At 41.6% G+C, this 14666-nt stretch overlaps 1 protein-coding gene across 1 annotated transcript; it reads right to left on the bottom strand.

The window, feature by feature from the left end:
* Positions 1-10862: 10862 nt before the first annotated feature.
* Positions 10863-11326, bottom strand: LOC138911018 (GATA zinc finger domain-containing protein 8-like). The gene is made up of 2 exons (XM_070207844.1): positions 10995-11326; positions 10863-10911 (listed from the first exon to the last, which is right to left on the bottom strand). The coding sequence occupies exons 1-2, from the start codon at positions 11324-11326 to the stop codon at positions 10863-10865; spliced, it is 381 nt and encodes a 126-aa protein (XP_070063945.1).
* Positions 11327-14666: the final 3340 nt, after the last annotated feature.

The raw sequence follows: 14666 nt of genomic DNA, 5'->3' as shown, positions 1-14666 counted from the left end.
GCTGCACTCGGGCACAACTTGGTTATACGTTTAACTAATAAGCATTTTGAAAATGGGTACAGGGTATATAACACAATTCCTGTGCGTGTGTGTAGAGCCAGCCAAGAGGAGCTAGTTATTTCGCTTTACACCAACACGCACGCTGCCCGAGTGTGATGTGTGTGCCATATGAAATGTGTAACATCGGAGAGATACAGATATACTAGAAAACATTTCGATTTTGGGCTAGTGTGATATGTGTGCGTGCCTGTGCGTGTAAGTGTGTGTGCGAGAGCTGTCTGATATGCCTATGGGTGTGCGTGTGTGTGAGTGTGTGTGTGTGTGTGTGTGTACGATTGCCATGGGGGCATTTTCAAATGGCAGGCATGAAATTGAAATGAATTTGATATCAAATAAATGTACTTACATTCAAATATGCAATTAAATGGGCACAATTATTTAAGCCGAAAATGGGCGAACACTTTAGCCGGCATCAAACACTGGAATCCGAAACGGAAATAATACAGTACATTAATTATGCACATCTAGACTCATTATGAAAGACTGGGCCCAACCTTTAACCGCGTCAAACTGATATCAGTTTACGAGTTGTCATCGTCCAGTCCAATGAAACGGCTCTCAGCACAAATCAACGAAAAACAGAACCGAATTCATCAAACCACAAACCGAACACAAGGCCCCGAAGAGACAGACGGGTGCCCAAAAAAAAAAAAAAAACAGAAGCCCTTTCGAGTGTTTCGTTTCGCTTGACTCTAATTTTTTTTTTTGTATGTTTTGTATTCTTATTTTTGTTTTGTCCCCCTCTCAATTATGTATTAATTTGATCCTAAATGCTTCAAGTTAATTAAACGCTTTAATAATAGTCCACGTGCTAATGCTGACGTAAGGGTCGACAGTCGACAACTCATAGGGGCGTGCACAATATCAACGCATCTCTCTCTCACACATACACACACACATGGACACACACACACACGGATACACTAATAAAAGTGAACATTTTGTCAGCTATTCGAAAAACGCAGCATTTCTCACGCACACGCAGGCAGCAGGCAGCTCACACACACGCACACACACGCGCACAAATGAGTTCAGCAAATTTCTTTCTATAAAGATCGCAATATATATACATATATATATACATATACACATACATATATGAAATCAAGAGAGCTTCAAATGACGTGCCCAATATCGAACATGAATAATGGACAAAATGTCGTCGCTTTACAGCAAAATTCGAAACTAACAAGGGTCGCCCTTATCCTTTCTGGTCGCACTTGAGATCCTTGACACTTGGTCGAAATTCCCTTTGGCCATACTCGTAACGCCTACACAGAATATTTGCACAGAATTTTTCAAAGAGAGCATGTGCCAAAAAAAATCACATGTTCCCAATGTACTCCCGAAACGGCTGAAGTATTTTACACTATGCTCGGCAACAGAGGAGAGCAACCGAAATTAGCAACAAATAAAAAACAACAACAACAAAAATTGGAATAAAATATGTTCGACACTCGCGGAGAGAAGCCCACGCGTCGCTTTTAAAAACAAAATGGCCGCCAGGTAATTTTGTTGACGTGGTTTTGTGCTTTTTCTTCAGGGCACAAAACCAAATTGCTTTTAATTATTTTAAACTATAATTAATAATCAGCGAATCTATGGCAAATTTTAAGTTTATTTAAATTTGATCACATATATGAAAACTGTAAGCATGAATTGCCTGAGAAACGGACAAAATGGCGTTCGTATTGCGCTAGAAAGAAATATTTAAATATATTTTAGTTAATATTTAAAAAACATTTACAAATAAGCAATGCGTTATGTCTGCATTGGAAATGCCACCATTTTGTAAACTCTGATTTATACAGCTGCAATACACAGGTTGCCACCCTTTATAGGTTTTTTCTAATATTTGGTATATATTTAAAAGAGGACGCCATTTTGTAAACACGATACATAGCTGACCCTTTTCAAGAGCTTATATAAAATATATTATCATTTTGGAAACTATCTTTTAGAAAAGTAAAGTAGCAAAACAAAGGTTGCCACACTTTGCAAGTTTTTGATCAAGCTGTAACTACAAATTTAGCCAAGGGAAAACTAATTATTTCACTAAAAGATTCGTTTGTTTCCTACTTCATTTAACATCGTTTATATTCTCTCCGGACTCAGCTATGTATTATTTTCTTCTTCTGTTAATATCTAAAATCAAATTATAGCCTTTTTAATGAATTTAACTTTAGAATTTTAACTAACAGCATTCCTGATATTATTGAAATCATAAAAGCCAGCTTACTCTCTTTTAAATTAAATAATCATTCAATTTAACATTAAGTTAAATATATTCCAACTATATTCTAACTAATCGTCAGCTAACCTAACTGTCTAATTTGACATCAAGTTACACATTTGATCTCGCAAACAAATAGCTTTCAATTAATTTAACTCTCAAATAATTGAATTAAGCTCGAAAACAAGTAACTAATTTATCTCCCCATTAATTAAATATTGCTCAAAATCAAATGAGCATCTTTAAATTAACTAAACTCTCAATAAATTGAATAATGTAACTAGCTTTAAATGAGTTCAAATATCTAATTTAACTTCCAGTTAAATAAGCTTTTCTTTGTTTGGTGAAACTAAAAATCAAATAATTGTCTTTTATTTAACTGAAATATGACGACCAGCAGGTGCTTTGTCTGGGCGCTTTTAAATGGGACTTTTATACAAATTTAATATTATAATAGAGAAAAGTTATTTCTAAAGGAAAATTTTAATGGCGAAGGCTGTTTGAATGCTCGCTCTTCGATAAACAAAAGTGTAACCTAATTTCAATTGATGGAAAATTTGGAAAATGGCAGAAGAAAATTCAGCAGAAAAAGCAGCTGCAGTTACTAACAGGCTAGTCTAAAGCCAATTAGTTAGCCTTGAGGTCCTAAGGCCACCTGGTTAACCTGGTTACGAGCATTCTTAATTTCCTAAGCGACCCAGGCTGTCTGTTATTACAGAGTATATGCGATAAATCGAAAAGTAGCTAAAGTAATAGCTTTATTAGCAATTCGATTTGGCCTCAATTGTTGGCTGGCCTGCAGTAGGCAGCTTGCAGCTAAATGCACTGAGAAATAGTTAAACGTTCGACTTCGATTGGTCTGATTCCAGCTTGGACGCGCACTTTGCATGGCGCATGGGGTGGGCCAGAGCTGGGCCAGGGCTGGGCATGGCGTGGCGTCTAAGAGTGCGACAGCCTCCATTAAAAAATGCCCCACTAGCTGCATTCCAAGAATTCATAAGTCAAAGATCGAATGTGCCGCGCTCCAACGATAGTGACGGGTCCCAGCACCGATCTGCCCGTGCTCGTGCCCAGCTGCCCGGTTGCCCGGTTGCCCAGCTGTCGCTTAGTTGGTGCATTGTATCTGGCCAGGGCCACCGCCAGCGATCAGCAGCAGACAACAAAGACTCAAATTGAATAAATAAAGCGCAAGATTTATGCATACGAAATTAATAAATTGAAATATGTTTTCGTGTGTGTGTGTGTGTGTGTGTCTCTCTCTCTGTGTGTGTGTGTGTGTGCACGGAATATTAGACACTAACGCTTAACAAGTGCATTGGGCATTTAATTTTAATGCGTGTGTGCCCGCTTTATCAGTGGGCAACCCAACCCCCAGTCCCAGCCCCCCAGTTCGCAGCCCAACTCCCCGCCCCGATCGTCTAACGAAACGACAAAAGAGATTAACAAGAGTAACCATCAACGGCAAGAAACCAGATATGAAATATATGCGCGATAAGACCCAAAGTGCATTGGTGTCAAAAAAATACTTACAAGAAGTATGCAGGCCAACAGCCAACGGCAGCGAGTGCTACGAGTACCAGAACACGTATCTCTTGGTTCTTATTTTTCCTCTTCTTATGCTAGTTTTATTCTTATTTTTTTTTCCCTATTTTTTTTCTATTTTTTTTTTTGTTCGTTTCGTTTGTGTTGAGTGGTAAAGTGATGAAATGCACTCTCGCATACAAACATAAGAATGAACCAAGCCCCGTCACAGTCACAGCCGCAGTCGGAGTCGCAGTCGGAGTCGCTGTCGCAGTCGCATTCGCAGCCAGTTTCAGTTTGCCTCGTTTCATGAATGGGGCCTGGGAGCTGTGTTGGGGCTCTGGGTTGGCCGTTTGGTTGCATGAATGAATTGCTGTGGCGCCGGCGCGCATAGATCGAACTATTGTAATTACTATGAGATTATGCAAAATGCATATGCAATTAGTTGTGGCTGCTGCTGGTCTCGCAGTCTGGGTCTCGCGGTCTCAGACCTGGGCTCACGAGTCGCCACATTCAGAGTCAGACACTGAGTCATGGGGCAACTGGTTTGACTTGACTGAGAACAAGTACAAACCTACTAACTTGCAGTTACATTGCAAATAACTAGTTGCCACACATGGCTGTAGCCCTGCATTCTGTCAGCGGGGTACCATTTAATGCCCCACTCCCACTCTATATCTTCATTATATCTTTTATGTAACTCCAGCTTGCTAAGCAGCTGTCGATTAGAGTGATCACCTTTTAAGTTGAAGATTTTCAAATCGTATGCTTACAAGCTGCTTTTAGATGAAGCCTTTTTTTAAAGTCTTTACAAGCTGGTTTTAGACAAGCCCCTATTCAGAAGCCTTTTGCCCCGATTCCCTTTAGGAAACCTTATATAAGTCATTCTTTCAAGCCCTTACAGTAAGACAGATTCTAAGTGTGACATTTGATAATTTAAAATGGATTAAGATAAAATTAAGTTTGTTATTATTAAACCTTTCTTTTTTTGGTTACTTTCCGCACGCGCTTTTGCGCCCCTGCGTCATATTTCAAGTCTGTTTTTAGTTGGTTTTAATTTCAACCCTCTTTTTACACACAAACCGTTTTGTCAAGGATTTTTTACATTACAGCTTTTGTTATACAGCTTTTCGGGAAATAGTGCTTAATTACTCTAAGACAATGCTTCATTTAAAAACCAAAAAATAGCATTTTAGAGTCTTGCTTTGACAAGCTTTTAGATAAAACACTCTTTCTTTTGTATACAGCTTCAAATTATAAAAATATACTAGACTTTATATAACCCATACGTTGCAATATAGTATTTCTGCTTTTGGCATACTTTTCGCCCAAATGCAACCCTGCTGCTGTCAGCCCCCTTTCGGGCTACGCCTATGCTAGCAGCGACTGTGTGATATGCAGTCACGATATTGGAATGTGTGTCTTGATGATGATGATGATGACGAACAAATGTTTGTTGTGCAAGCCAGAGAACTGCAACCTGTTGGCATTTAGCAATTAAAATTTCTTAGCCCGCTGGCAGAGTCACAGCGCTCGGCAGCGTCTAATCAACAGAAAGTCTGCCCAATTCAGAAGAGCTAACAATATTAATTTGATGGTCCATTTCCTATTGTTTGTCGACATAAGCATTAAGATAGGTATGTCTAGCTATATGCCGCATGCATGCAGCAGGTTGCAGCCAGCTTCTCAACTTCTTTATGGTAAACGTGGACGAGATCAATGCCATTCAATAATAATAAATATAAAACGGTCTGCCGATGGGAACCTGACTGGAAATGTCATCAGCATTAACATGAATAGCATCAACAACAACAGCAACAACAGCAACTGCAATGCGCCCAGCCTATCGGTAAGTATAATAATGTCTGTCCCAGTCTCGGGTTCTGTCCGGTGTCCCCTAAAGAACTGATAATAATGTCGCCTGCGGGAAATTCCTTTAGCGGCATTTAAGGCCACTTAATTATGCTCCGTTGCCCGAAACTGAACCGAACTGAGCCGAACTGAACTGAGCTGAGCTGACCAGGTCTCTGGTCTCTGGGCCGCTCTCAAAACCAAAAACCAATCCTAAATTCCTGGAATTTTGACTCTTGTTAAATATCAACTGCTGTATTTGTACACGCCGGCTCTTCGACTCACCTACCGTCCGTCAGTCTGACCGTCTGTCTGTCGGACTCTGTCTCCCTCTCTGTCCCTGCTGTGTCTGCCGTCTGTCTATCTGTCTGTTTGTCTGTTCTCCTCTCCCCCGCTTGCTGCACTCTCTATCCATCCATCCGTCTGTCTGTCTATCTGTTTATCGGTCTGTTTTCTCAGTGTGAGAGACGCGCCCAGCAGGAACTTTCATATGTGAAAAACGTACAGAATATTTACATCCCTTTTCCATTTGGCGGGGTCTTAAAATAAGTAAACTTTTCCCAGTTGCAAGCACAAAATTTTTTTATGATTGTGAATTCTCTGCAAACTCACACGTTTTACATTTAAATTTCACGTTAGCAGTGAATTTTAGGCTTACTTTTAGCTGAAAAACTCATGTGGTTGTGGTTTTAAGTCAGTCTAGGCTTATATTAAGTAAGCCTACAATTTTACAACAATTACAATTAGATCAAACGTTTACTCCTGCTGAGTGGCAACAACTTGTGCACCAGCAGCTCGCCCTCGCTCAAGCCACAAAGCCACCAATGTAAATATATGTACCTACACACACAACACACACACACACACACACACACACACATACTCAGATAGCAGACATTCTTTACGTAGCTCGCTCTGTCTACAGTCTACGGTCTACGGTCATCAAGTCAGCTTGTTCAACATGCAAGAGGTAAGAGGAGCAGGGTGGAGGGAGGCATCGATGATAATATTCATTCATTTGATCAAACCGCCGAAGACGTCAACAACAAGCACGAAGCAACGACGACTTTCATTATGCCCCAATGGCCATTTCTCCTCCTCAACCTCCGGCTCCTCCCTTTCCCCACACAGCGACTGCAACTGCAACAGCCGCAGCCGCAGCCGCAGCGAAGACCAGTCGATCGTCGGACCGCCCGAATGCAGTCCAAAATCAAATTGAAGCAGAGAAAAGAAATAACAAAATCATATTGCCAAAGTAGCAGCAGCAGCAGCAGCGGCAGCCACAACAAAATCAACAGCAACAACACTGAAAGAAATGCACGAGTAATAAGCAATAGATCAACCCATTGATCTAGACTGTGAGTAAATATTGATTAGTTCAGGCAAGTCACAGATTATAATGTTTGTTAGGATCAAGCATTAGCTTAAGATATAATTTGAACCATAAAACACTAGTCGGGGGCTCGAACCCGATGCTTCATTGTCCTACTTTTGACTGCATTTTTGACTGGAATTATTATTAGTTTGGGATATATTCCATACAACCTTAGTCGGCGGTTCGAGCTCAGAAGTTCTTTGTTCAGTTCCCTAAATTATTTTTGTCTATTTTGGGAAACTCATACACTAAGAACTACTTATGTTTAATTTATAAATCTCAACCATCTTTTTGTCATGAAAAATATGCTTTTTGAACTTAAGCAGCTGCCTCGAAAATTGATAGAACAAGGGTTAAAGCTACCTCAAATAAATACACTTTCGCTGCTTCCAGAATGTCTTCTATGTACCATATACAAAAATGAATATGACCTTCTTAAGAAGTCGGCTAATAAGCCTTTATACAATTCCCTTGGCTTGTCTTTTGATTAGCCTCGACACGAAGAGATCTAGAGATCTATCTATATCTTGTTAATGTGTATGTATTCAAATAAGTTTAAAAAAAGTTAGAACAATTATTTTACAGATCTTGAGATACTTCCAAGGATTTCCTAAACCGCGTCGAAATAACATGCTTAACATTTTCTGCTTATTTCGATTTTTTCAATTCGGGCTTATCGCGATTCTGCCCACATCTGCATTGATTACACTCAAATTTCTCGCAGTGCACACAATCGACACATTCACTTATAGATATAAAAATCGATGAGAAAAGGAATATGTTGAACGGGCGTATGGTCTGTAGCACGGCTCAAAACTGCCGTCCGTTCTCCGCCCATGCACACACACACACACACATACAGGCACACACACGGAGGCACAAGACGAAGCAAAGACCTCTTTTTAATGTATTGCAATTCCAAGAATTTAGGAAGAGGAACGTGAGAAATTTTGTTTTTGTTATTTTCTTTTCTTTGCATTTCATTTCAAGATACGAAGCCTGTGTGCCCCAACCTTATAGCATATAACTATCTACCTCTTTCATGCGCTCTGCAGTCCCTAGCCGAAAGTCGCCGTCGTCGTCGGCGGTGGCTCCTACATTGGGCTCGGGCCATGGCCAATGTTTGATTGCAGTCGCTACCTCAGTCGCAGCGCAGTCTCTGTCGCTGCCGTTGCCGTTGCAGTTGCCGCATGCCCCAGACATTCATATTGTATACACTTAAGTTCTTCTGGAATTTTGTATTGCAGCAGCCAAAAACGGCGCATTTTAAGGTGCAAACGTGTGCGTGTGTGTGTGGCAAGCAAGCCGAATCGCACGAGTCGGGAGTTGGGAGTCGGGAGTCGGTAGTCGGGGGAGTCGCCCCAATGTTGTGCTGCAGTGTGCCAGACTTGGCTAATAAAGCCGGCTGATCGGGGAGAAAGCCGAAAATTCCGCGACAACATTGTGGCACTTTTGGGTAGAAAGCCATGTGGGGGCGGCTGCCAGGCGGTGCAGCAAGAGGGCAACTAAGCGGTGGGAGTGGAGGGCGGGGGGGAGGGAGAGGTGTGTAAGCTCTTGCAACTGGCAGTTGCCGCATTTAGTTATTCTGTTTGCTTGCCACAATTTTGTTTGCTTGCTTTTGGCTTGTTTTTGTTTTGGTTTGTTTTTGCATTTGCAGCGATTTTTGCGTGCGCAAGTGTGTGTGTGTGTGTGTGTGTGTGTGCGAGAGTGTGTGTTGCAGGCAGTCCATTTCTTTTTGGGCTGCTGCTGCTGACGTTGCCTCTGGAATGTGCGCGCCGCCATCGACGTTGCTGCATAATTTTTAGCTGCTGCCTCTGCCTCTGCCTCTGCTGCTGCTGCTGCTGCTGCGGCTGCTGCTGGCGCAGGGCAACGACAAAATAGCAGAATCCTGTTGCCATGATCGTTAACAAGATGCCAAGACAACGGCTGCCGGACCGGGCCGGGCCGGGCCGGGCCGGGCCGGGCGGCGCACAAGCTGGAATCTGGAATCTGTGGGAGCTTCGAACTGGCAGCCAAATTAAATAGGCGCAAGCGCTTCAGTTAGCCACGAGTTCGAGTCCGAGCTGCCGCTTCTTGTTCTTCTTCTCCCTCTGCTTTTTCTTGCCGCTGCTGCTGCTGCGGAGTTGATTGTCCTCTCACCTCAAGTTTTGGCCCGAGTCTGCGGCAGTCGGGACTCTGTCGTGGCCTCTACTCTGCTTTGCAGTTGTTGCCTTTTGCATGGAATGCTGCCTTACGAGTAGAGAAAATCTTCTCACCTCGCACCAGGTATCATTTCATTGGACCAATGTAGATCCGGATTCCAGTCAGCAACAGCTAAGCAGATTTATTACTTAAGCCAAATCGTAAGCCCATAGGCCGCGGCACGTTACCATTTTTATAATTCCTATAGACTCTTGCCCATTCCCGACTAGGATAACACAAAAAGGAAAACAGGATTAATATCTATAAAAAGTTCTAGCCTATTAAAGACGTTTTAGTCCTTCTTCTTCTTAAACTGATGTCCCCCATAAACTTGGCAGCCTAATATTTCTAGGAATTCTTCTGCCAAGACTCGAATGACTAATTTTCAGCGTCTTTTTAGGAAACTATCTAGCTTTTTTGGCAATTATTTTTAGTCCGAATTTGAATGTTTTGTCATCGGATTTTCTTGAGTAAACAAATATACAATAAATATCCACTGTCTGCTCTGATTTGCCAAATATTCTGAAGAACATGTTTTCTCAGAAAATTCCCATGTTATCCATGCAGTGAATTTTAGGCTTACTTTAAGCTGAAAATGTAATGTGACTTCGTCCTGAACTATATTAAAGAGACTTTCAACTTTTACTCAAGCTATTCTCGCTGAATTTTCCACTTTCTTTCTTCAACACTTCAGAAAGGGACTCAAAGAAGTGCTAATTTGTCTGACTAAGGCTTATTATCATTTAGTTAGCTCTCTCTGAGATTTTTCTAGATCGATTTCCCATCATATTTTTAATGCAAGCGAATGCTCTTCTGCTTGAGTAAACTACTTTTTGTGCTGACTGTAAGATAGCTGAGGATTGCGAGATTATGGATTAAGACCAAGAGACTATATGAATAAGCTCTTACAGTTTCTGGTGGCATTCTTTGCACTTTACTTGGTAAAAATTGAGAAACCGCTTTTATAAAGATCCGCAATTGCTACAATCAGATTTATCCTTATATGAAGGCTCTGAGTTTATGCTTTACTACCAATAATTCGGGTACTAAAGGAAGTTATGCTTATAATATGGATTGTTTAGATTCGATCAGCTATAAGAATTAATCCTTATCTAGAGGATATAAGATATATCCCTCATATAACAACCGATACTTTAGTGTCTTAGCTGCGTTATCAATAACTCAGGTTTAGGATTATCCATTTAATGTAAGTTTTCAGACTGGGATTACAATTAGACTTTACCCCTTATATAAAAGCTATCTTATATATAAAGGCTATCTGATGATGGTTCGAAGGGTTATCCTCGCAATATGCACTTATTGTCTTGATAGACAAACTGGTAGCTTGGGCCCTATATGCTGCTCATTATGGCTATCATCAGGTTTATGGGCTGTTCATTAGGCTGTTAAAGCCGTGCAGCTACTCAGCCAGAAAAACTGGACGCGCTCAGCTGCAAGGAGCAGCAGCAGTAGCCGCAGCATTGGCAGTGGCAGTGGCAGTGGGAATCGAGCCGGAGTGGCAAGGAGGCAAGGAGGCGTTGCTGTTTTTCTTTTGAATTCGGCTTTTGGCGGATGGTCAACGGGGCAAGTCTGTTATTCCTGGAGGCATGCGGCCTGTGCGCCGCATATTGTTCATTATGATTATTTCTGGCAGGCATTTTTGGGCTCGTAGCTGCGACTGCTGCTGCGGCTGTGCAAAAATCCGCACATAATCTGGCAAAACCAGTAGAACAACAACAAGTCGATGTGGACGTGGTTGCTGCGGACATGAACCTGGACCTGGACATGGACGTGGATGCGGACACGGACGCAGCGCTCAGCTCATTTATAATGGGAAATGTGTGAGTGGCGCAGGCGCAAATCCCTTTTCGTACCTTACCGAACGTTACCTTTTCTGTCAGTTGTTGTTTTTGTTTGTTGTTGTTGTTGTTGTTGTCGCGGTCGTCGGGGTCGCCGCTGTTGTTATTGTTATTGTTGTGCGTCTTGGTCTTGTCTGGATGTGTCTGACTCTCCGTCTCCGTCTCCGTTTGCGTCTCAGTCGCAGCATCAGCTTCGGCATCGGCAGCGGCTTTGGCTTTGGGTCTTTTGCCTTTTGTCCTGCGCATCGCATTCGAATTTTCCCAGAAATGTTAATTATAATACATACATAACACATATTCATACATAATTACTCGCATTTTTTCCATGTCCATATCCTGTTTATGCCTCTTTGCGTACCATTCCCCCCGGCCCCGCCCCTTCGCCACGCATCGCATCGCGTTGCGTTTGTTAATGCGCTAAATAAATTTGCATGCTATGCGTTTTTTTTCTTTAATGCTTTTTGTTTATTTTTTGTGCTTCTTTTTTTTGCGCAAATAAAAAATAAATGAAAGGGGCGAGCGCAGCTTGTTCTGGACTGGAATTCGGTTTTGTTCTGTGTGGCAGCCCCTCGCAGCCCCTCGTAGTAACTGGCAAAAGGTGCTCAGAGCCAGCTTCTAATATGACCTGGGTAAAGGTGCGTAGCTCTGGGCAAAAGGATGTGAAATGCCGTTACTGGTAGTTTAATGAAACATTATGGGATTTCGATTTCTCGTTGGCTGCATGTCAATCAATTTAATGAACCATTGTTTGACAATGAATGTAAAAATCTATTTCTCAGCTAGGTAGGAATGTCTAATGCACGATGTACTTTTCCATTTCTAGTCTTTTCGCTTGAGATTGTCTCATTTTCTACTAAATTAACTTTTTGCAAGAGTAAACAAATAGTTTTTATTAACAAAATAAATTGCATTTGAACTATTTTTATTCAAATGCATTTATTTTCATAACTATTAAAGGCTTTTTTTTAGAGCAAGGTAAACGTTTCTCAACTATTAAAATGTAGTTTTTATATATAAATTTTAACTCTATTTATTGAAATGCATTTATTTTGAATACTGCCAAAGGCTCGACATGAAAAACTTGTACTGTAATAAAATTTCACGCTGACTTTTTACACACGTCCACATTATTTGAAAGATTATCAAATGTATATAAAAACAATATGGCTAGAAAAACAGGGTAATAAAAAATATATACAAATAAAAGATGACATCAAAATGTTGTAAACAACTTGGAGAATAGCCCAATTACGTTGTAATTACAATACAAAAAAAAAAAAAAAAGTGTTTGTATTAGTTGGCAACAATTATTTTAGAATTTTTTATAATCAATAAAATATAAATTTAATTAAGTAGTTGCCCCGCCCTATCGAATATATGAAAAATAGAATGCAGGCAAGAAAATGTTGAAAAGTTTAAACAATTTGCTACAACGCAATTTTTGAGTTTTCTATCAAATCGCCGCCATTATGTTTTTTTGTCGCTCTCAAAAAGAACAACAACAACAACAACAACAATAACGACGACAACAACAACAACAACAACAGCAAAGAGTAAATTCGAAGCCCTCCCACTTCTCGTGCACCCCAAGTCCAAAAAGCTGGGTCGGCTCTCCAAATAAACAACAACAACAAATATGTCAAAACCCAACAAAAAGCTAGTATCTCTCACTCACACACACACACACACACATACACGCAAGCTCCCGCACACGCGAGCACAAATACACACACACACACACACACACACATACGCGCGCGCGCGCATACACACACACGCAAGCGCCAATTGATCGCTCACACGCGCACATGTGCGCCAATTTCTCACCTACACAAGCGCGCGCTCTTTCACACGCACGCACCCATACCAATCCAGTCGCTCTCATGCCACTAATCGTAGTGCAAACGTAGCTGAGACGTTAACGCTGGCTAGGGCAGGGCAGATTGGGTGTGGGGAGGGGGGGGGGGGGCTGTGAGCAGAGACTTTGATCACGTAGTTCGCACTGCGCAGATACTCTTCGACTGGGGCTGGGTGAGAGGTGGGCGTCAAGGCGGTCGAGGAAGCGGCAAATACAAATACAAGCTGAGCGTGAGAGCAGCACACACACACACACACACACGCACACACAGAGACATACACTCGCACACGCACACATAGCATGGGGGCCAGCTAACGCCACACTTTCGTGCCAGCAAAGCGATAATGAACGAAAAGAGAGCTGACAGCGAACGACTGCGACTGCAACAGAGAGAGAGAGAGAGAGAGAGAGAGAGAGAGACAGAGACGGAGAGAGAGAGTGTGTGTCTGAGTTGGCGAGGGGTCAGTGGGGAGCTGAGGCGCTGCAAACCAGTTGCAGTGGCAACTCGCAATACCAATACCGCATTCCAAGCGAAAGAGGTTAGACCTCCGCCGTCATTTCATTCACAATTTTCAACATTGCAAGCAGCAGCAGCAGCAGCAGCAGGGACGTGGGAAGGAGTAAGGGGGCAGGGGAGTCGGGGAGCGCAGCAGCAGACTGCACATTTTTGAAGTTGTTGCTGCCGCTGCAACTGCTGACAGTGACTGAGACTTGGCGCTTGGCATGCGACACGGACACGGACTTTGCTTGTGACAGCAGCAGGGGGAGCGAGTGTGCGGTGGGGAGGGAAGGCGGCAACGATTTGCCTGTCCTGAGCTATTTCAGCTATGCCTTTAATCACTCTCTCTCTCTCACACAGATCTATCGATATATTTGTTGAATTTATATATATACATATATATATATATATTTTGTATATGTTCTTTTTATACTTTGCTGTCGACTTTTGCTGCCACGGCGGCAAGTCCAGCCGCTTCACATGATTCATTTGCCGCCTTGGCTTGGGCCAATTGTTTGTGCAACAACCTGTTGTCTTAATTTCTTACTCAAATGGCAAGCGAATTACAATAAATTCCTTAACCAGCCGTGTAATCGTGTTATCATCATTATTTACAATTACAACGACACACAAAGCCATACACACACACACACACACACAGCTGCACAGCACAACTGTAGACATTGGTCAGACACTGAGAGAAACGCACGTGTGAGAGACTATCTCTAGTTTATTCTTATAAAAAATAATATTTTAATCAAATTAAAAGTTGCCTACATTTTAACTTTGCATTAGATTAAATATAACTCTATGTGTGAATAAGATTCGAGCTATTCGCCGGTTCAAACCCAGAGTTTATATATGTTTAATGCCCTGAGCCCTATGAAATTGGGTAAAGGGTAAGTTTTTGGGAAAAGGGCCAGTTTTTAAATTTGAACGAAAGAAAAAATCATAATATTGGAGTTATTGAAAAAGAATTGTTTTATGTTTATATTAAAACCAAGTCTCAAACCAGCTAATTTATTACGAAAAAACACAAATATGTCTGGTTATTTAATTAAAAAATAAATTGTTTAATTGTTGCAAAGGCAGCAAAAGCGGATCCAAGTGCCGCAACAATTTTTAAATATACATTTGCAGACTTGATGAACATTTATTTATCCAGCTAACTTTTGCCTATGTCATCTAGCTTTTCGCTCAGTGCAGACGTGCGTATCTCTCTTAGATAT

The sequence above is a fragment of the Drosophila virilis genome, chromosome 3 (assembly GCF_030788295.1).
Source record: "Drosophila virilis strain 15010-1051.87 chromosome 3, Dvir_AGI_RSII-ME, whole genome shotgun sequence".
NCBI classification, from domain to species: domain Eukaryota; kingdom Metazoa; phylum Arthropoda; class Insecta; order Diptera; family Drosophilidae; genus Drosophila; species Drosophila virilis.
This window is presented reverse-complemented; position numbering and strand designations above follow the sequence as displayed.